At 44.0% G+C, this 22,874-nt stretch overlaps 1 protein-coding gene across 3 annotated transcripts in view; it reads right to left on the bottom strand.

Moving 5' to 3' along the window:
* Positions 1-18,361, bottom strand: part of ACSBG2 (acyl-CoA synthetase bubblegum family member 2) — a 79,842-nt gene extending 61,481 nt beyond the window's left edge. For 2 of the 3 annotated variants that reach the window (XM_037823953.1, XM_037823954.1), the window contains exons 1-2: positions 18,249-18,361; positions 6,569-6,701 (exon numbers count right to left, since the gene is read on the bottom strand). In XM_037823953.1, coding sequence (XP_037679881.1) covers positions 6,569-6,701; positions 18,249-18,321 — 206 coding nt within the window. In that variant the 5' untranslated portion in view covers positions 18,322-18,361. Of the gene's footprint in view, positions 1-6,568; positions 6,702-17,563 lie in introns of all 3 variants that reach the window. The other variant, XM_037823955.1, reaches the window with a different exon arrangement.
* Positions 18,362-22,874: the final 4,513 nt, after the last annotated feature.

Raw genomic sequence — 22,874 nt, 5'->3', positions numbered from 1 at the left:
GCCGTTATGCAAAACACCAGAAATGGATTGGCTTTTAAAAAGGGGATTTTATTAGGTTACAAATTTACACTTCCAAGGCCATAAAAGTGTCCAAATTAAGGCATCAACAAGAGGATACCTTCACTGAAGAAAGGTCGATGGTGTCCAGAACACCACTGTCAGCTGGGAAGGCACGTGGCTGATGTCTGCTGGTCGTTTGCTCCCAGATTCTGGTTTCAAGATGGCTTTCTCCAAAATGTCTCTGGGCTTCTGCCTCTCTTAGTTTCTCTCTCTCAGCTCCTGTGCATCCATGCTTGTTCTCGCAGGGCATTTCTCTCTAAGCATCTGGATGGTCCTCTCTTAGCTTCTCTGGGGCAAACTCTGGGCTTCATCTCTTAGCTTACCATCTCCAAGTGCTTCAGTCTGTGTCACCTCTTTGCTTCTCCTGGGGGCAAATTCTGGATTATATATCTTAGCTTCTCTCCAAAATGTCCCTCTCAGCTTCTCTGAGCTTCTTGTTTCAATGAGCTCTCTTAAAGGACTCCAGTGATCTAATTAAGCACCACCTGGAATGAGCAGGGTCACATCTCCATGGAAATTAATCAAGGGTCTCACCCACTGTTGGGTGAGTCACATCTCCATGGAAACACTCAATCAAAAGTTTCCACCAACAAGATTGGATTAAAAGATCATGACATTTTCCCTCTGTTAGGAATGGAAGACATATGAGATAAAGGCAGGATATACAGAAGACTTCTAAGACACTAATAAAATTCTATTTCATAAAGTGGGTAGTTGGTCCACAAGCATTTATTGTTATTCTTTAAATTGTACATTGTATGTTTTATGTGCTATTTTATGTGCATGGTGTGTTTCTGGGGTCCGTAACAGTTTCAAACTGGCACAAAAAAATAATGAGAGATCACTTCACCTCTGCTAGGGATGCAAAAGTTTACCCGAATGTGGGTGAGGAAGACGAATGGCAATTCTCATCCACTGCCACCAGGAGCAAAAAATGACACATCCACTTTGGAAGAATGTGGCATTAACTGTTCAGAGTAAAGACATGCATACCCCGGACATGGGAATTCCACTTCCAGGTAAATAGCCAAGAGAAACTCTTCCCCAGGAGCCAGAAGAGGGAATGTTCAAGAATTCTCATGGAAGCGATGTTTGCCAGAAAGCCAAACTGGGAGCAGCCCAAATGTCCTTCAACAGGAAAATGGATAAATAAATTTCAGAATACTATGCATGTTGAAAATGAAGGAAAATACACACAAACTTGGATGCATCTCCCAGCCATCATGACGAAGAAGCAAGTTGTAGTGTGATTCCATGTATATAAAGATCATAAACAGGCAGCATTAATTAACACATTACTTAGGAGGCAAAACTATAAAGAAAAGCAAGGGGAAGGATCAATAGGAAATCCAGGAAGGCATTTTCCCTCTGTTAGGGGTGAGAGAAATATGGGATAAAGGCAGGATATACAGAAGACTCCTAAGATACTAATAATCTATTTCATCAAGTGGGGTACTAGTCTACAAGCATTTATTATTATTCTTTAAATTGCACAGATACGTTTTATGTGTTATTTTATGTGCATGATGTGTTTCACAATTAAAAAATCAAGGTCAAGTAAGGGTTATTGTAAGAATGCAAAAAGCTGTTTAACATTCAAAATCTATCAATGTGGGTTGTGCATTGAGTGGAAGAAGAGGGAAAACCATGCAATCTCAAGATAGAATTTGATGAAATCTCTGTTTCTGGTGAAAAGCCCTTAGCAATAAGAAATGGGATATATTTCCTTAACTTAGTAAAGGATATCTACCAGAAAGCTCCCACAAATATTTTCCTTAATAACAGCAAAGCCACTGGAAGTATTTCCATTAAGTCAAGAACAAGACAACAATGTCTGCTTTCATTGCTACTATTCAGGATTGATCTGGAGGTTCCTAGCCAATGCAATAAGTTAAGAAAAAGAAATGAGAGGAATAGAGATTGGAAACAGAGGAGACTGTTATTTTGCAAATAATATGACTGACCATCTAGACTGTCCAATCATCAGAAGAACTATTAGAAAGAAAAACAGTTCAGTAAGGGGACTAGATAAAATATTTAAAAATCAATAGCTTTCCCTGTATCCCAGCAGCAACCAAACAGAAAGTGCAATAGAAAAAGACATTGAGGGTCTAGCTGGAGGCCAAAATGTACATTTATGGTGAGTCCAACTTCTACTGAAACATGCCACTGAATGATAGTCACAATCTGAACCCCAAATGAGCCCTGCTTGTCCTTCTCCCATTCTTCTACCTGCCATTCTTTGCGAGGTGTGGTTGTCACCACGGTAAAGCGTTGGGAGCTGAGACATCTGGGCATTCAAGCTGTTTCCTTCTTCCACAAAGAAAATTAACAGGTGGCCCCACCTGGAAGCCTTAGCCTGCACCACCCCTTCCCAGCCCTCGTCACCACCCAGGTCCAGCCAGGATGATGGCGGTGGCGGGAGGCAGGAGGGTAGGTGGCTTCCTCCCCCAACAAGCCTTCAATCCCATTCAACCTTCCAGAACCTTCCATCCCAGCCACCTCTTGTGACATCACTGCCTGTCTCTGCCTCCTCACCCCACCCCCATTCCTGGAGGAAACTGCTTCCGGGGCAGGGGGCTTGGGGTTCCCTTTCCATTCACACATGCATGCATTTTGCATGCATGGATGAAATTTTTACTACACTGAAACTGTATCGCCAGGCATTGTGCTAGAGGCTGGGGACACAAAAATGAGCAAAACCAGAGCAGCAGGGAAAACCAGAACCACACACACAAACAAATGCAAACTGACAACTCTGAAGAGTGACCCAGCGTGCGTTTGAAAGGGGCAGGGAGGTCGGGGAAATTCCTGAGCTGAGAGCTAATGGATCCATGGATGTTTGCGCTGCACCCCCCTTTCTAAGAAACTGCCCTATTTTGTGCATTTACAGTCGGCCTCACTCTGATTTTTCTTGTCATTTTCCTGCTTATCTTTCCTCCCTTCTTTCTTTCTGTTTTGCTCACTGCTCTATCCCCAGTGCCTAAAACAGTGCCTGGCATACACTAGGTGCTCAATAAATGCATAATTACAAAATGAATGATTCTGCTCTGCCAAGAGGAAAGGACAAGGAGTGTTCTATTGTCTACAAGGCCTTCTGAAGGTTTCCTGACAACAAAGGACAAGTCCCCACCCCACAAGCCCTGAAGCAGCCATGGCTGGGGGAGCAAGTGTCCCCCAATATCCACTCTGCTCTTTTCCCCTGGCATCCCACCCACAGACTACATTCTCCAGCCTCCCTTGTAGCTAGGTAAGGCCAGGTGACTAAATCCTGACCAAGGATGCTACAGGTCGTGCCCTCAAAGGGAAGGGGTTGTGGTACCCCTTTCCACAAGTGGACTGCTGGTATCTGGAATAGCCACCATAGAAAAGGATCCTGGGATCCTAGTGACTTTCACCCGTTCTGCTAGTACTGGACAGTTACATTCAAATTACATGCACATTCACATGCACATGTGAACACTCATGCATATCCTCTTGAGACACACACACATATGCACTCACACACAAACCTACTCCCAAACTCACATCCCTTCATACAAAATTGCACACACAGAGTCACACACACATGTGCACTCACCCTCTAATGCAAACACACACTCACATAATCATATGCACCCTCATTCAGACACACACATTCACGTACACATGTACTCAAATGCACCCATATACTCACACACTCACATGCACATATCCCTTCACACACTCAGACACACCTTCGTAGAGACACAAAATTGCATAACACAGTCACATGCACTCACACACACACAGGCACTCACATTCATATACACCTCATGCAGACACACAATTACACACATACATGCTCACACCTCATATACACACACACTCATGCACTCACATACACACCCTCTTGCACACACGCAATTACATACACACATACATACCCACATGCACTCATGCAGACATACAATTACATACACACATACACACATACACACCCTTACACATACAATCACATATACACACACTCTCAGATACACTCACACACCCTCATGCAAACACACAGCCACATACACATGCTCACAGGCACTCACACATACACCCTCATGCAGACACAATCACAAACACACACACACAAATGCACACATATACACATGTGCACACACATACACATCCTTGTGCGGACACAATCACATACGCATTCACATACACACATACACACACATACATACCCTCACACACACAATTATACACACACATACTCACATACACACTCACACACACACACACCCTCATGCCTTCATGCACACATGCAATTGCATGCACATACACACCCACGTACACTCACATGTCCTCATGCAGACATACAATTACACAATACACAGATACATACCCTCACAGTCACATACACAATACACACTCACACACACATACTCTCACCCTCATGCAGACACACAATCACATACACTCACATGCAGTCACACTCATATACCCTCGTGCAGAGACAATCACATACACACACACACATGCACACACACAACCTTGTGCAGACACACAATCACATACACTCACATGCAGTCACACTCATATACCCTCATGCAGAGACAATCACATACACACATACACTCATGCACACACACACACAACCTCGTGCAGACACAATTACATTCAGTTACACACTCACACATACCCAAACACATTTGCATATACACATAAACACACATGCACACACCCTTGTGCAGACACAATCACATACATAGATACACACAATCACATACATACACACACATATACACACGTGCACACACGTATACCTTCATGCGGACACAATCACATATACACACACATGCACACACACCCTCACACAGACACACAATCACACACACTCTCATGCAGACACACAATTACATGCATACACACTCACATACTCACACACTCACATGCACACTCACACATACCCAAACACATTTGCATATGCACATAAACACACATGCACACACCCCTGTGCAGACACAATCGCATACATAGATACAATCACATACATTGATACACACATACACACATACACATATACACATGTGCACACGCGTATACCTTCATGCGGACACAATCACATATACACATACACATGCACACACACACCCTCAGGCAGACACACAATTACATGCATACACACTCACATGCACACTCACACACTCAGGTATACACACTTGCACACCTTTGTGCACACAATTATACACACACGATCTTCTACACCTCACACACACACATACACACGCACACACGCTCACCCACAGCCCCTCACCACAGAGAAGTAAATCTGTTCAGGAAAAACTTGCCCATAGCCCTCCCCAATGAGGTGTGGCCAGGCTGAGGCAGGCCCTGCGGGGCTGACCAGCTCTCCTTCCCGGTAGGAGGACCCGCTCCCCCAGCTGCTGGACGTGCTGCCAGAATCCGACCTCAGCTGCCAGCCCCTGGTCCAGGGTCTCACTCCCTCCCCAGGGCAGCCCCCTGGCCCCAAGCAGGCCCTCCCAGCAGAGGGGCCTGTGGAGAACACGTCACAGCTCGGCCCTCTCTCTGCTCAGCCCCATTTCCAGCTCCTCCACCAGTGAAAGGCCCACTCAGCCTCTGCCCAGCTCAGCTCTCTCTCATCCGCCCCAGGGAAGACAATAACCCAGATGCAGCCTTCCCGTACCCCCATCCCACTATTTGCCTTCGACCCTTCCCTCCCCTTGGGCCTATCCCTCCTTTCCAGAATTTCTTCATATACAAGTCAGACGCTCTCTGAATGGCTGGGGCTGCCTCCTCCAGGCAGCAGGCCAGGATTTAAGGCAGATCGCTCACATTTTGTTGCAGACTGACTTGTGTCCCCTGTAAAGATAGGTTCAGGCCCTCATCCCTCATCCACGTGCAAAGAGGACCTTTGAAGATGTGCTTATTAGTTCATGGGTGGACTCATTTGTGAATAGGATCTCTGAAGACCCTATTTGGATGAGGCCAAAGGGAATCAGGGTGAGTTGTCATCGTTGTGACGGGAGGCCTTATAAGGTAGAGGAAGTTCAGATGCAGTCCATCGATAGAAGCCAGAAGTGAGAGAAGCAGGGAGAGAGAGAGGGTGTGTGTGTGTGTGTGTGAGAGACACAGAGAGGGAGAGAGTGCGCCATGTGACGGAGGATTGCCAGCCATCACTACAAACTTCGGAGAAAGCACAGCCTGTCAAGACTTTGATATCTGGCTTCCAGCCTCCAAACCCATGAACTCATAAATTCTTATTGATTAAGCCAACCAGTTTTGTGGCATTTGCTGCAGCAATGCTGGTAAACTAAAGCCACATTCTAATGGAGAAATGACCCCCAACAGAGAGAGGCAGTGGCTACAGAAAGGAAAACACTGATTTGGCAAAATCCATGTGCCCCAACCCGGCAGACCCCAGAACACTGCCCCTCCCACCAAAGCCAAGGGGTGCCCCAAATGAGCTGAAGTCAAAGCCAACTTTGTTTCAAGGGACCCGGGGGCCCAGGTTGGAACCAGAGGAGAAGCGACTCACCTGGCAGCGTGGGTCACCTGGAAGGCCTCCAAGACCGCCTCACCAGGCAGCGGGGTGTCGGGCCCCAAGAACTCGGGGCTGGCTCCAGATTCTGTTGCTGTACCACCCCAGCTGGCCTCACCAGACATCTTGCCTAAGGGGACAAAAAAAGTGGAAACTCTCAGCCAACCTCCAGTTTACTCAATTAGCCAACTCACCCACTGAGGTGCAAAGAGCCCCTGGGCCCCACTGCACCCTCCCAGCAGGAGGTGGGGGGGGCTCTCCAAAACTCCCAATGAGCTGCATGCTTACCGCAGTTGAGTTGCTTATTCCCAAATCTGTTTACACCAGTTGTACCCATCACTCTAATAACATAATTTAATTAAATATTACACCCATGCATGGAGCATGAGGGTCAAAATTTCCTCGTGGAACTGTGCAACACAAACAGTGAGCTCCCACGTTAAACAGTGGACTATGATTAGCAGGATGGTTGTAAAAATGCACTTTCATCCACGTGACAAACAAACCACACCAATGCAAGGTGTTCACCACAGGATGGTGTACAGGAATCCTGCATTTGATGCACGGTAATCCTGCATTTGATGCACGATTGCCCTGTAAACTCGCAACTTCTCTAATAAAAAATTTAAATTTAAATTTAAAAAAGATAGTTGTTTCTAAGACAGAGTACAGCTGATCAAAACTGTCGATCAATTACACATGGATGAGACAACCACGTAGGTTTGGGGAAAAGTTGGTGATCTGCATTGCCTAAGATGACAGTTGCTCACCAAAGTGGGCACTTAATGTTTTAATTTAAATTAATTAAAGTGATATACAATTTAAACTTCAGTTCCTCAGTTGCACTAACCATCTTTCAAAGGCTCAGATAGTCTCACGTGGCTAGCGGCCATTCTGTTGGACAACACAGATGCAGAATATTTTGATCATTGCAGAAAATTCTATCAGACAGTGCCAACAGAACAACGCTATACCTAGAATGTTCTACAAGTATCATTCAGCTCTTACTACATTCTTTCATGATGAAAACCAATTTATTATAGTCAGGAACACTGGAAGATAGAATAGTATTTTGATTATTAAAAAGGGGGATAAAGCTGGTTGACATAGTCAACAAATTGGTCATGTAAAGAATTCCAACACCCCTCTTCTTTTGTTATACCATCTTGTTTCCTGAAAAGAATTCACTTTTCAGTGGTGGCAATCTTGAACCTCTGTCAACATTAGCTTCTTTGTGACAGTTTCCAAGCTATTTCTAAAAATCTGAGAATTTTTTGGGCACTCCCTTCATTCCACCAGTAGCCCATGGCCATACAACTTTTAGGAGAAACCCAATGAGAACTTTTTGAACCTTTGCTCAGAGTTTCAGGCAAGAGAGTTCTAAAGAAACAGCTCCCTCTGCTTTAAAGAAACTGAAACCAGAAAATGCAGGTGTTGGTTTTTACAAGAAAAATAAAGAACTCTTCAATCAACAGATCCATCTCCAAAGAGAAGGTTTTGCTTTGCACCAAAAGGTTAGCAAAAGATTTATAGGTTATGTTAAAACGAAAAGAAATTTCATGAATCCTTGCTTTAAGTGACCTTTTGCAATGAGCAGTCAAATCCTGAAATGCTCCCACATCCAAAAGTCCCTCTTGGCACCAAGCATCCCTAACCACACCCCACAGTTCGCTGAGTCCCTTGCAATTCTGTTTCTGCCCCGTTCCCCACCTTCGCAAAGTCTGTAGCATCCACTACTTGCAGGAATAAGGCAGAAGCACAGAGAAAAGGCTGGGATTGAATAAAAGGGTTGGAGATCTGGGGTTCAAAAACCAATGCCCACCCTCAAGCATTTCTGGTGGGAATGTAAGATGGTACAGCTGCTGTGGAAATCGGGGTGACAGTCTCTCCAATTGTTAAACATCGAGTTACCCTAAGACCCAGCAATTCCACCCCTAGGTATACACCCAAGATAAGTGAAAACACACCCCCACACAAAAACATGTACACGAATGTTCCTAACAGCTTTATTCATAATGGGCAAAAAGTGGAAGCCACCCAAGTACCCATTCATGGGTAAATGGATAAACAGAATGCAGTCCACACATACATACAATGGAATATTATTCAGCCATAAAAAGGAGTGAAGTTCTGATACATGTTACAACATGGATGAACCTTGAAAACATCATGCTCAGTGACAAAAGACCATTTATTACATGATTCCATTTGTATGAAATGCCCAGAAAAGATAAATCCATTGAGATGAAAAGTAGATTAGTCGTTGCCTAAGGCTTGGGGAAGGGAACAATGGGAAATGACAGCTAATGGGTAGATGATTTCTTTTGATGACGAAAGTGTTCTAAAATTGATTTTGATGGCGATTGTATCACTTTGTGAACTGACTAAAAACCATTGAACTGAACACTTTAAAAGGATGAATTGTGTGGTATATGAATTGTACCTCAATACAACCGTAACAACAACAACAAAACATGCCTGGCACACAGCGAAACGATCAATCAACATTAGCAATATCACCACAGGTCCAAAGGGCTCCATGTGCTCCAGCTGGCACACAGGAGAAACATTTGTTGCATAGAAGAATTAGATTGCAGCAACCCCAACTAGAAACAAGGCGTGACTCAGCAGGAGGACCTCGGGAAAGCAAATCTTTTAAACCTAGTATCAAAGCATGAGTTAAAGCAATATGAATTTGTACAGTCCTCTAAGCATGAGCTCCCTCTGAATTCCAGATACTATTTTAGATGCAAGAAATACAGCAGTGAACAAGATAAATGTGGCCCCAGCCCACAGCAAATGTTGAGACAGATGTAAAAGTCAGATACTATTCAAGGGAAATGGTGAGGATAATTCTATTTTTCATTTAAAAGACTATTCAGATCCAAAAAAGGAGGGGTGTGTAAAGCATAGGGAGGGGAGGCGTGGGGAGGAAAATATCAAAAATAAATTGATGGCAGCACTACTCAGTATAGCAAAAGGTGGAAATAATGAATCAATAAATAAAATGTGTTCTATCTATACAATGGAATATTATTCAGCCATGAAAAGGAGACGCTCTGATCCATGTCACAACACGGGTGGACCTTGAAAACATGATGTTCAGGCAAAGAAGCCAGGTCACATTTTGTACGATTCCACTTTTTTTATGAAATGTCCAGAATAAGTAGATCTATAGAGACAGAAGGCAGGATGGAGATTACCAGGGGCTGGGGAGAGGGGTATGGGAAACAACTGCTAATGTGCATGGAATTTCCTTTGGGGGTGATGAAAATGTCTTGGAACTAGTTAGAGATGATGGTGGAGTTACATTGTGGATGGACTAAACACCACTGAATTGTACACTTTGAAATGGTTAATGGTTAGTCTTATGTTAAATTAAATTTACCTTGTGGTTTGAAGCTGTACAGACCCGAGAAAAACATGTTCTTAAACCTAATCCATTGCTGTGGGTGTAGGACCTTTGGATGAGGCTACTTCAGTTAAGGTGTGGCCCAACCCAATCAGGATGGGTCTTAATCCTATTACCAGAGTCTTTTACAAGAAAAAGAAATTCAGACAAAGAGAGAGAAAGCCAAGTATTTTGGTTCGCTAGAGCTGCCAGAATGCAATATACCACAAACAGTTTGGCTTTTAACAATGGGGATTTATTAAGTTACAAATTACAATTTGAAGGCCATGAAAGTGTCCCAATTAAGGCATCAACAAGAAGATACCTTCTCTGAAGAAAGGCTGCTGGCATCCAGGGTTCCTCTGTCAGGTGGGAAGGCACATGGCGACATCTGCTGGTCCTTCTCCTCTGGGTTCTGGTTTCAGTGGCTCTCTCAGTTTCTGTGGGTCCTTGCTTAGCATCTCCGGGCATTTCTCTCTCAGCTCTTTAGACTTTTACTCTCTTTTATTCTCTTCACAAATGAATCCAGTAAAGGATTAAGACCCACCTGTATGGGCTGGGGAACATCTCAATTGAAAAAGTCTAACCAAAAGGTCCCACCCACAATAGGTCTGCCCCACACAAGAATGGATTCAAAGAGCAGGATCTTTTCTGGGGTACAGAACAGAGTCAAAGCAGCACATCATGGAAGCAAGTCGCTGAAATCAACAAAACCTGGAAGAGAAGAGAAGACCAGGAGACAACGCCATGTGCCTTGCCATGTGGCAAAGGAGCCAAAGATCACCAGCAGCCGGTCTTCAGCTTGATGATGCCTTGATTTGGACATTTCCTGGCTTTAAAACTGTGAGCAAATGCCCAACTATGTGATGATACAGTGAGCCACTGATTGTATCCTTTGAATGGATCGTATGGTGTGAATATATCTCAAAAAAAATGCATTAAAAAAAATACCTGTGAGCAAATAAATTTCCATTATTTAACTCGCCTTATTTCACCAGTTGTGCCAGTTTGAATGTATTATGTCCCCCCAAATGCCATTATCTTTGATGTAATCTTGTGTGGGCAGACATTCCCAGTGTTGATTAGATTGTAATTCTTTGAGTGTTTCTTTGGAATGCACCCACCCAGCTGTGGGTGATGACTCTGATTGGGTAATTTCCATGGAGGTGTTGCTCTCCCCATTCAGGGTGGGTCTAAATTGATCAGTGGAGCCATGTAAACAAACTGACATAACAGAAGGAACTCAATGCAGCTGTGAGTGATATTTTAAAGAGGAGCTACAGCCAAAAGGGACACTTTGAAGAAAGCACAGGAGCTGCAGTTGAGAGACACTTTGAAGATGGCCACTGAAAGCAGACTCTTGTTGTGGAGAAGCTGAGAGAGGACAGATATCCCAAGTGCAACTAAGAGTGACATTTTTGAGGAACTGCAGCCTAGAGAGGAACATCCTGGGAGAAAGCCATTCTGAAACCAGAACTTTGGAGCAGATCCAGGCACGTGCCTTCCCAGCTAACAGAGGTTTTCCGGACACCACTGGCCATCCTCCAGTGAAGGTACCTGATTGCTGATGTGTTACCTTGGACACTTTATGGCCTTAAGACTGCAGCTGTGTAACCAAATAAACCCCCTTTTATAAAAGCCAATCCATCTCTGGTGTTTTGCATTCTGGCAGCATTAGCAAACTATAACACCAGTATTTGCTTTGAGCAGCCTAGGAAACTAGCACATACCTCAATAGAAGCATTTTAAAAAAATCAACAGGTTATCCTGACATTGAGGCATTATTTAATTCTCAGAATATGCTCCATTGGAGCAACTAAAGCTCAGAGAGGCAATGCCACTTGGACCGGGGGACACAGCAAGCAAGTATAGAGGCAGAAGTCATGTCTTCTCTGTACTAGCTCATCAGAGAACACCCCTGACCCTCAGAGTTTCTTCAAGTGGTGGTCCCTAGAGCAGAACAGCGCTTAATATGCGCTGGCAGCTGGGCTGTCTCTCATTTCAAAGATGGGGAAACACAGAGGTTAGGTAACTTGCCCAGGGTTGCACAATTGGTGAGAGGCAGAGTGGTTGAGAAAGCAAGTTCTGGGGGCCACATCACTTGTCTGAGCTCCGATCTGTCCTGGTTGACATCGTGGTTCTCTGTATTTTGTGTCTGGCTCACCACTGGTCCATGTTTTCTGGGTAATTAACTAGGTTCGGGCCCTGCCCTTGCCTGCTCCCCTTTCATCCCCCAGTCTCTGCCCTGTCAGATCTTGTCTTTATTTCAAACGATGACATTTTTGTCATCGTGGATTTTTATTTTTTGGAATTCATTTTGATTTTTTTAAATATATATTGAAAAGTTACTTATCTTGATGACTGAGTTTTTTGGCTGCCCTTTAAATTTTGTAACCCAAGGCAAGCACCTCTTTTGCTCCATTCTGCTTTCTATTCATCCAGTTCACAACCATTGACAGTTTTCAGACTCAAGCAGACTCTTAATATCTCTCTTGGCCACGTACTGACAGCACAGCCATTCCCAGTGTCTTCTCCATTGCCCTCTTAATCAAAGATTGGAAAAGCAAAATGCTCTTCTTTCTCAAACTCCTTTGCAGTAACCCATTTTGGCCGAGACAGCACAATGGGAAGTCAGCTGGGAGCTTCTGGAAAAACATCTGCTTTAAAAAAAAACAAGAAAGACAGGAGAGACTGCTGATGCTGGCCCTTCCCCTCTCTTCCTGCCTGGAATGGGGACGTGATGCCTGGAGCCATGGCAGCCATTTGGCAATCATGAGGCAGTAAACAAAGGACACAAGAAGCCAGAAGCTTAGGACAGTAAGGGCCTGCTCTTTGATGACAATGTTGAGTGGCTGAACCAATGCCAGCAACCATCTTACCTTAAGATCTCCTATCTGGTGAGAAAAATAAGCCCATATTTTAAAACCTGTTATCAATCAGGTTTTCTTTTACTTGCAACCAAATACTAACTATTATAATCTTGGAATGATATTTCTGTGCTGACTTTAGAAGTAAAGTCATATCTTATCAGGCATATGTTATCTATTCAAATGATGAACCCAAAATTATTGAGAAGAAAAGTTTTAAACCTACTCTTGATGGTAGGGGTACATCCGTGCAGCCCCTTTGAAGGACGACCTGGCTGTATCTGTCAAAATTGGCTGTATCTGTCAAAATTTCCTTTTTGGCCCTCCAGTGTATTACATAAATTTGGTATTCTATAGGGCTTAACCCATTACTTTTTTTTACATTTAGGCTAATTTTTTTAAATATTATGAACCTAATTCATGGGTATGGCTTTTAAAAAAATTCAAAAGAGTAAAGGATACAGTGAATGATAAGAAAGCCTTTTCTCCCCAATCACTCATTCCAGGGACTTAGCCACAACCACTGTTTCTGTTTCTTGTACTTCTCTTATTGTTCATTACCAGGCAACTGTACACACAGCCCATCAAAAAAAGAAAAACAACGAAATGGAAAAATGCTCTCCATATATTTCTGCAACTTACTCTTTTTGTCTCCAGCATGATTAAATTTGGGAGATCTTTCAGTATCAGCACTTATAAACTGCACTGTTAATTGTGCATATTTGCCAATTTCTAAGAGCTTATCCGTATGCTAAATTCCTAGAAGTGGTATGGCTGGGTCAAAGAATATTTTAAAATTCTAGAGACTGCCAACTTGCCCTCCCAAAATGTTACACCAACAGGAGTGCTGAGTTCCCATCACACTGGCTATTTAAACCTTTAAACCTTTAATTTCTTTACTTTAAAAAACATTAAGTTCCTGTCAACCCACCAATTCCATGCCTGGTCATTTCTCTGAAGACGTCCTCTTGTGAAAGGATGAAGATGTCTGCCCAGTGAAGAAAGGGGAACTTGCTGGAAGACGGCAAGTGGGAACTTTCGAGGGGAGCTGTGGCCAAAACAACCGTCAAAACTCATTGAACTCCAGACTTCAATTAGAGATATGATGAAGTGGATCTGGTTAGGACTAAGGCAAATCAGGTCAAAGGGTAAAGGATGATACTGTGTTTTAAAACTTCAACTTCTGTGCGAGATCAAGGGAAGGGATGTTTATATGGTGCAGGATCTATACTTTCTGCAGCACACTGAATAATTTAACTCGTATGGTCAGTTTGTTTAAACACCTGGAGTACATGGAGCTTTGAACGCGAAGTGAGATCTGGTGGGTTTGCACAGTTTAGTGTGAAAACCCGATACATCTCAAGGTGATTTGGGTAGAAAATCGAAATGTATTTGTGGGCCCACCCTGAGGAACCAGGGGAAAATGCAGAATGTTGGACTTCCCCACCTGGGTTATTACTGATATTCTCACAAATATTGAGAATTAACGATTCAGAAGGCCAAGCCCTCAATCTTGGGGCTGGCCCTTATGGAGCTTATAACTTCAAAGGAGAGTCTAAGCCTACTTATAATTGTGCCTGAGAGTCTCCCCCAGAGAACCTCTTTGTTGCTCAGATATGGCCTCTCTCTCTCTAAGCCCACTTGGCAGGTGATCTCACTGCCCTCCCCCCTCCATGGGACCTGACTCCCAGGGGTGTAAATCTCCCTGACAACATGGGACATGATTCCCTGGGGAAGAATCTGGACCCAACATCCTGGGATTGAGAAAATCTTCTTGACCAAAAGTGGGAAGAGAAATGAAACAAAGTTTCAGTGACTGAGAGATCTCAGATAGTTGAAAGGTCACTCTGGAGGGCATTCTTATGCTCTATATAGATACCCCTTTTTAGTTTTTAGTGGGTTGGAATGGTAAGAAGGAAATACCTGAAGCTGTCAAACTGCAACCCAGTGGTCTTGATTCTTGAAGACAATTTTATAACTATATAGCTTATATGGGGTGACTGTGTGATTGTGAAAGCCTTGTGGCTCACACTCCCTTTATCCAGTGTATGGACAGATGAGTAGAAAAATGGGGACAAAAAGTAAACGAAAAATAGGTGGGATGGGGGATAGAATGTTTTAGGTGTCCTTTTATACTTTTATTTTTATGTATTTATTTTTTTTGGAGTAAGGAAAATGTTCAAAAACTGATTCTGGTGATAAATGCACAACTATATGATGGTGCTGTGAATAACTGTACACTGTAGATAACTGTAGGGTATGTGAATATATCTCAATAAAACTTTATATAAAAAAACCTTTCATGAGATAAAAATCTAAAAAAAAAACAACTCATTGAACTCAACATCTACGTGACATGTTCATTCTCTCTATAAAAATTTTTTTTTTTAATTTGTAAACTGTTAGTGTTATTCTGGCATGTGGGACAAGAATGACTTATAAAAATAGATATCTATATACATATACACATATACTCATGCACACCTGTGCTATTTAAATATTTACATTAAATATTATAAAAATATATAAATATATATCTATACACAAATACACATATACACATGCACCTGTGCTACTTAAATATTTAGCAGGCATTACAAATATCTGACCACAAACCATTGACATTTATTAAGGCGTGCCAAGATAGGCTCCCTGCCAAGTCACAATGTGATCTTTTTAATGCAAGCAACTTGGGCAAGCAGGTGTCATCATCCACCCAATTCACAAATAAGGAAACTGAGGCAAAAACAGGGTTAGAAAATCTCCTAAAGATCTCAGTGCCTCAAAGCAGTGGAGCTGAGTTTTCATCCAGAGCAGATTGCACTGCACCTAATCAGATTTTCTCAAGCACTTGGCAAACCCTGTACCACTTTTTTCGACATTCACAAGCACTTCCTCCTTCCGGCCGGAGCCCAGGTGAACACCCCACCCACCCATCCTTCTGTGCACTCACTTCCTTTACAGGTGTCCCCTCCACGCGGGGAGCTGGGAACTGCCACTGTCCTCCCTGACTGCCACCAGCGTCTCCGCTCCCAGAGCCTGCTCAAATATTTGTCTAGCGGTTTTTTCCATCCAAGTAGACAAACCCCAGAATGGCCTTAGGAAATTCCCACCCAGGACAGCTTTTACTTGGTTGTGAAACTACCCACTGTGTGTTTGGTTTTAAATTTCAACCGCATCACCCCATGGAACCACCTGCCTCTGTCCACTTCTGCAATACAAATGCCAAGAAACAAAAAGCAAAAACAAACAAAACCCAGAGTCCAAACCAACCAGAGCTTCCAGTCTCAAGATAGGCCCCGGGAGATTCGGAACATCGCCTGCTAACATTTATTGAGCACTTACTGTGTGCAAGGCAGCACAAAAACGTCAAGCACTCCAAGCACACGGTTAACATACACTTTATGGGTTTCCGTGGCTGTTGTAACACGCTACTGCCGAGCTTAGTGGCTTAAACCAGTCCTGGAGGTCAGAAGTGCCAAATGGGCCTCCCTGGGTTAAAATCGCGCTGTCTGAGGGCTGAAAGAACCCATGTCCTGGCTTCTGCCAGCTTCTAGAAGCCTCTGGCATTCCTGGCTGGTGGCCCCTTCCCCCATGACATCTTTCAAGCTCTCTCTCTGACTCAGACCCTCCTGCCTCCCTCTTATAGGGACCCAGTGATGACATGGAGCCCACTTGCATAATCCAGGAGAATTGCCCCATCACAGGGGCCTTCATTTAATCCCCTCTGCAAAGTCCCTTTTACCACATCAGTGCCATTTTGGGAGGTTCCAGAAAGAAGGATGTGGGCATATTTTTTTTGGGGGGGGGGGCATTATTCTGATTTCCAAGCAGCATAAAGCAAACTGCCATCATTAGCAAACACCACGGACAGTGAAAACAAAAATGACGGAAACCAAACAAGGAAACAGAACTCCAGTTAGCCACAGGCTCCATACTGGAGCAGAGCTGGCTTGCCCAGAAAAGGAACGTGGAAGGCCTGGGGCACCAGTGTAGAACTAGCAGCCCCAGCTTTATCACCCCCGCCCCATGTAACTGTTAGATCTGAAAATGAATGGAAAAGGGACCACTTTCTAATGGCTCCCCGCCCAGGGATTTAACTGATTAGCAGTGGAGGTGACTGAAGTTTTGGGAACCCAAAGGCTGCCTCCCCAGCCCCGGTGGGGCGGAAGAGGGGGGCAGTCCTCTCCCAGGCTCCTTTCCCTCCACCCCACCCCCCAATACCACCACCACCACGAGCCTCTAGAGACTGCTGTGGTCCCGGGAGCTAATGCCCCCCAGGGAGGGAGGGGCTTGGCCACGTGGCTGAGCTCTGGACACCCAGCGCGCACCAGCCGGGGTGGCGCCTGCTCCGGAATCGGGGTTTAGCAGGTAGTGAAACCGAAACTGAGCCATTTCGTAGCATCCGTTGGCAAACAGAGGGTGGTGTCCGAGTCCTTGGATTTCACACGTCTTACAGGAGCCCCGTGGTTTCTTTTTCATACTAAGTCTTCCAAATCTTGGGTGCAGCACAGTTTTTTTAAAACGCTTGTGGACTAACTACATTTCGCGCGCTCGGTAGCCATACGTGGCCAACGGCTGCAGAACTGAATCGCGCAGCCTTAGAATATTTCCTATGACGCCTTTACGCTCCTCTGGCCTTGCCTCCTGGGCCCTAGGGTTCCCCTAGATCTGCCCTGCCCCCTCTCCCCCCTGACGCTGCAGGTTAAAAGCAGAATATGCACAATAACACACCTCTCCAAGACCAGCCTGGGCGGCAGATCTTTCGCTCCATTTTACAGATGGGGAAACTGAGGTCCAGAGAGCAAATGTAATTTAACTGAGAAGCCAGGGTTGGAACTCACGTCCCAGCTGGGTGGCCCGCTCCGGACGCCCGGCAACGTGGAGGTCTGGGTTCCTGGAACCCAGTGGGCGCTGGCGCCCGACTCCACGTGGCTCCGAGCGGGCGCCGCCTCTGACCGCGCTTGCCTAGCCCGCCTGAGGGTCCCCGGGGTTCCCGCCGGCCCCAGGTCACCTCCCAAGTCCGTTGACCTGGACTGGGAGCTGCGGTCGGAGCAAAGGGACCCGAGCGAACGGCCCTGCCCCTCCCTCCCCAGCGCCCAGCTCGGTGCGCTCCGGGGCGCACAGGTCAGCGCGCAGGGAACGCCGGCTGGATCAGCGGGGAGCTGCCCAACAGTGCAAGGGGGTCCCCAGGGATGGCGCTCCGGGCACGAGAGCTCCATGTCTAGGTAAGAGAGAAGCGTGGAGGGAGCCTGTTTCCACGCCCCAGAAGACTGAGGCAGGAGTGGGGAGGTGGTTAGAGGGGGCCATACCTCCCCAAATCCCCATAAACAGTAAGAGCTCCCTCCCTCCCCGTAAAGGCAAAGAAAGTAGCTGGAGCCGCCGAAAGGCGCGGCCGCTACCTGGGGCCCCTCCTTACCCAACGCGCGGCCCTGCGCTCCTCGGCCAAGCGGCGGCGACAGCGACAGCAGCCACGCGCCGCCCGGGCGCATTTAGGGCGTCACCCGGCCCACGCCCACCACCCAGTCCCTCCGACACAGGAACGCGGCGTTCCCTCTCCCCACCCACATCCCCGGCACCCCTGGGGGCACACGGCCAATCAGAGCGCGGAGCCCGGACGCGCCACCAGCCCCTAACCCCGCCTCCCCGTGTGGGGCCACCCGCGGTCATTGCCCCAGTGGCCCCGCCGGTGGGGGTAGGGGTGTGGGCCGCAATCAGGAACCATAGCTCTGATCCCCCGGGGGCCCTCTTCTCGCTGCCTGGGGCGCTCCGTGCGTTCCGGCTTTCCCCAGACTTTGCAAGTTAGATCACAATTACAAGCTGTAATTCCCCAGCGCAACGTGGCCTGCCTGCTACCCAGTGCCAAGTTCCACAAACTCTATAAAGCTCTTTCGCGCCTTGCAGGGTGCCTCACCTTTAAACGCCTGACAGCGTCCACGAGGGTTTTAAATTTTAACCTAAGCAATACATGGCCAGGGTTTTTAAATAAACAAATAGTGTGGGAAGGTTTAACGAAAAAACAATGGCTCCTGGTATGCCTTTCAACCCCAAAGGTGGCACCACCCAATCTCCACCCCAGCAAGCCCTTTTTGTTTTGTTTTGTTTTGTTTTGTTTAAAGCAGTTTTACTGAGATATATTCATATACCATACAATCCATCCAAAGTGTAAAATCCATGGCTTTTAGTATAAACGCAGAGTTCTGGGTTCATCACCACAATCAACTTTAGAACATTTTCATTACTCCAAAAACAAAAACCCATACCCCATAACAGTCACCTTTCAATCCCTCTATCCTTCCCCAGCTTTACATAACCACTGATCTAATGCTGTCTCTATAGATTTATTTATATTTGCATTTTATATAGATGGAAACATACAATATGTAGTACTTTTTGTCAGGTTTCTTTCACTCAGCATAATGTTTTTTAAAAACTATTGTTATGTTTTTGAATTAGAGAAGTTGTAGTTTTACATAGAAGTCATAAAAAAAATACACTATCCCCATCTATCCCCCTATTGTTAACACTTTGGATTGGTGAGTTATCTTTGTTACAACTGATGAAAGAATATTAAAATATCACTGTTAACCGCAGTCCATAGTTTACATTAGGTGTGTTTTTCCCGTATACCACCCTATTATTAACACCTTGTAATAGTTACATTCATTTGTTCTAATTCATGAAAGAATATTCTTATAGTTGTACTACTCAGCACAATCACTGTCCACAAGGTTTGCTGTGTTCTACAGTCCTGTGTTTTATTTTCTTTTTTTCCCTTGCAATTTTATAGAGATATATTTACATACTTTACAATCATCCACAGTGCACAATCAATTGTTCAATGTTTCATCATATAGTTGAGCATTCATCACCACAATCAATTTTTGAACATTTTCCTTACTCCAAAAAAAAAATAATAATAATAATAATAACAATAAAAGTAAAAAATAACACCCAAAACAACCTACCCCCCACCCCCACATGGGGGGTGAATCTTAGGCACAATTATAAGCAGGCTTAGCCTCTCCTTTGCAGTAACAAACATCATAAGGGCCAGCCCCAAGATCAAGGGCTCAACCTTTTAGATTGGTAGTGTCCAGTGTTTGTGAGAACATCAGTAATTCCCCAGGTGGGGAAGTATAATATTTCCACATTTGCCCCCAGTCCCTCAAGGGGACTTTGCAAATATGTTTTTATTCTCTGCCCAAATTACTCTGGGATGTACTAACCTGTACAAACCAACGGTATTTCACTCTCTATTCCAAGTTCCATGTAATTATGTTGTTTGAATAAACTGACCGTACAAGTTAAATAATATAGTGTGCTACAGAAAATATAGATTTTGCACCAAATAAACATCTCTTCCTTTGGTCTCACACAGAAGTTGAAGTTTTAAAACACCATCAATACTGCCCTTTACACTTTAGTCTGATTTATCTTCGTCCTAACCAGTTCAGTTGCATTCATCTCTCTAACTGAGTTCTGATCTCATTTGGAAGGCATTCTTTTTGCAAATCAGAGAAGAATGATGAAAGGAGCCTGGACTTCTGTTCCAGCCCTGGATTGTACCTCAGGACTTCTTTTTACTAAGCAACAACCTTTATGTGTTTAAGCAACTGTTACTAAGTCTCTGTAACCAGCTGCTGAATGTAATACCTAGTGGATGTATTTGTGTACTTTGATATCATTTACCTACTACCTCGTAAACATAAAGTCTTCTGTTCCTAAAGAAGTTGAAAGTCAATAAACAGCATTTATGTTATTATAACTTTGAAAATATTATTCACTGCAGAACCGAAACGTTTTCTTCTCTTTATTTCCAATGTTTTAACCCCTCTTGCACTCAAAGGAGAATATGTGTAATTCTTCACTGATTGCTCAAAATCCTGACACATTTTCGTGTATTTATGTTTTTTCAGTCTATGACTTTATTGCACAACTTTTTTTTTCCCTCCCAGAGTTTCTGATTGCCTTTTTGTTCTGATTGGTAAGTGAATCCTATAATCACCTCACTGTATCCCTAATGTCTTCTGGCTTCTTGAACTTTTTTTTAACTGAAAAGTTTTTTTATTAGAATCATGGTTACTAAAGATAGATAGCTTTTCCTACCTTGAAATATAAAAAATATAGTGTGGGGGTAGATTTAAATAATTTATGTAGCTGCAGGTTGATCTTCACCTGGATGTTGTGCTATATATGAGAAGTTTGGTCAAACTTTCTTTGATATTTTGAGTGAAGCTTTCCAGCCATGAGTCTTCTGAATGAGTCACAAGCCATGAGTCTTCTGAATGAGTCACAAGCTGACGAATTCACAGAATTGAATCTGAAGTATTCACAGTTTTAAGAAGGCAAACTTCTGTGTGTTTCAGGTTCTATGTACAAATACATTTGGATGGCATTATACAAAAGCTTTTTTTTTAATTCATTTTATTGAGATATATTCACATATCATGCAGTCATACAAAACAAATCATACATTCGATTGTTCACAGTACCATTACGTAGTTGTGCATTCATCACCAAAATCAATCCCTGACACCTTCATTACCACACACACAAAAATAACAAGAATAATAATTAAAGTGAAAAAAAAAAGAGCAATTAAAGTAAAAAAGAACACTGGGTGCCTTTGTTTGTTTGTTTGTTTGTTTCCTTCCCCTATTTTTCTACTCATCCATCCATAAACTAGACAAAGGGGAGTGTGGTCCATATGGCTTTCCCAATCCCATTGTCACCCCTCATAAGCTACATTTTTATACAATTGTCTTCAAGATTCATGGGTTCTGGGTTGTAGTTTGATAGTTTCAGGTATTTACAGCTAGTTATTCCAATTCATTAGAACCTAAAAAGGGTTGTCTATATTGTGCATAAGAGTGCCCACCAGAGTGACCTCTCAGCTCCTTTTGGAATCTCTCTGCCACTGAAGCTTATTTCATTTCCTCTCACATCCCCCTTTTGGTCAAGAAGATGTTCTCCATCCCATGATGCCGGGTCTAGATTCCTCCCCAGGAGTCATATTCCACATTGCCAGGGAGATTCACTCCCCTGGGTGTCAGATCCACGTAGAGGGGAGGGCAGTGATTTCACTGCCAAGTTGGCTTAGCTAGAGAGAGAGAGGGCCACATCTGAGCAACAAAGAGGCATTCGGGAGGAAGCTCTTAGGCACAGTTATAGGGAGGCCTAGCCTCTCCTTTGCAGCAACAGTCTGCCCAAGGGCAAATCCCGTGGTAGAGGGCTCAACCCATCAAACCACCAGTCCCCTAAGTCTGTGGGCACATTAGCAACCATCAAGGTGGGCAGCCCAATGTACTAAAGCTTTTTGCACATATTTTTCACCACATCTTTATTTCCTCTTTTTAATTTTTTAAATTCTTTATTGTGGCGGCATATATAGAGCACATTTCCCATTTTAAGCACTTTTATGTGTACAATTAAGTGATACTAATTACATTCAAATATTGTGCTACCATCACATCCATCCAGCACCAAAACTTTTTCATCAACCCAAACATTAAACAATAATTTCCCATCCTTCCAGCCCCAGTTCCTGATAATCTGTAATCTCCTTTCTGTCTCTATGAATTTGCTTATCCTAGGTATTCCATATAAGTGAAATGAAATCAGACAATATGTGTCCTTTTGTATCTGGCTAGTTTGACCCAACATGTTATCTTCTAGGTCCATCCATGTTGCATTATGTATCAGAACTTCATTTTTTTTTAACAGCTAAATAATATTACACTGTGTGTATATACCGCATTTTGTTTATCCATTCATTGGTTGATGGACACTTGGATTGCTTCTAGCCTTTGGTTGTTGTGAACATTGATGTACAAATATCTGTTTGAGTCTCCATTTGAAATCTTTTGGGTATGTCCCTAGAAGTGGGATTGCTGGGTCATGTGATAATTCTATTTTTAACTTTCTAGGAAACTGCCAATCTGTTTTCCACAGCAGCTGCGCCATTCTGCATTCCCATCAGCAATGTTTCTCCACATTTCTCCACATCCTTGCCCATGCTCATTATTTTCCATTTTTTAATAGC

Source organism: Choloepus didactylus (assembly GCF_015220235.1).
Source record: "Choloepus didactylus isolate mChoDid1 chromosome 25 unlocalized genomic scaffold, mChoDid1.pri SUPER_25_unloc1, whole genome shotgun sequence".
NCBI classification, from domain to species: domain Eukaryota; kingdom Metazoa; phylum Chordata; class Mammalia; order Pilosa; family Megalonychidae; genus Choloepus; species Choloepus didactylus.
This window is presented reverse-complemented; position numbering and strand designations above follow the sequence as displayed.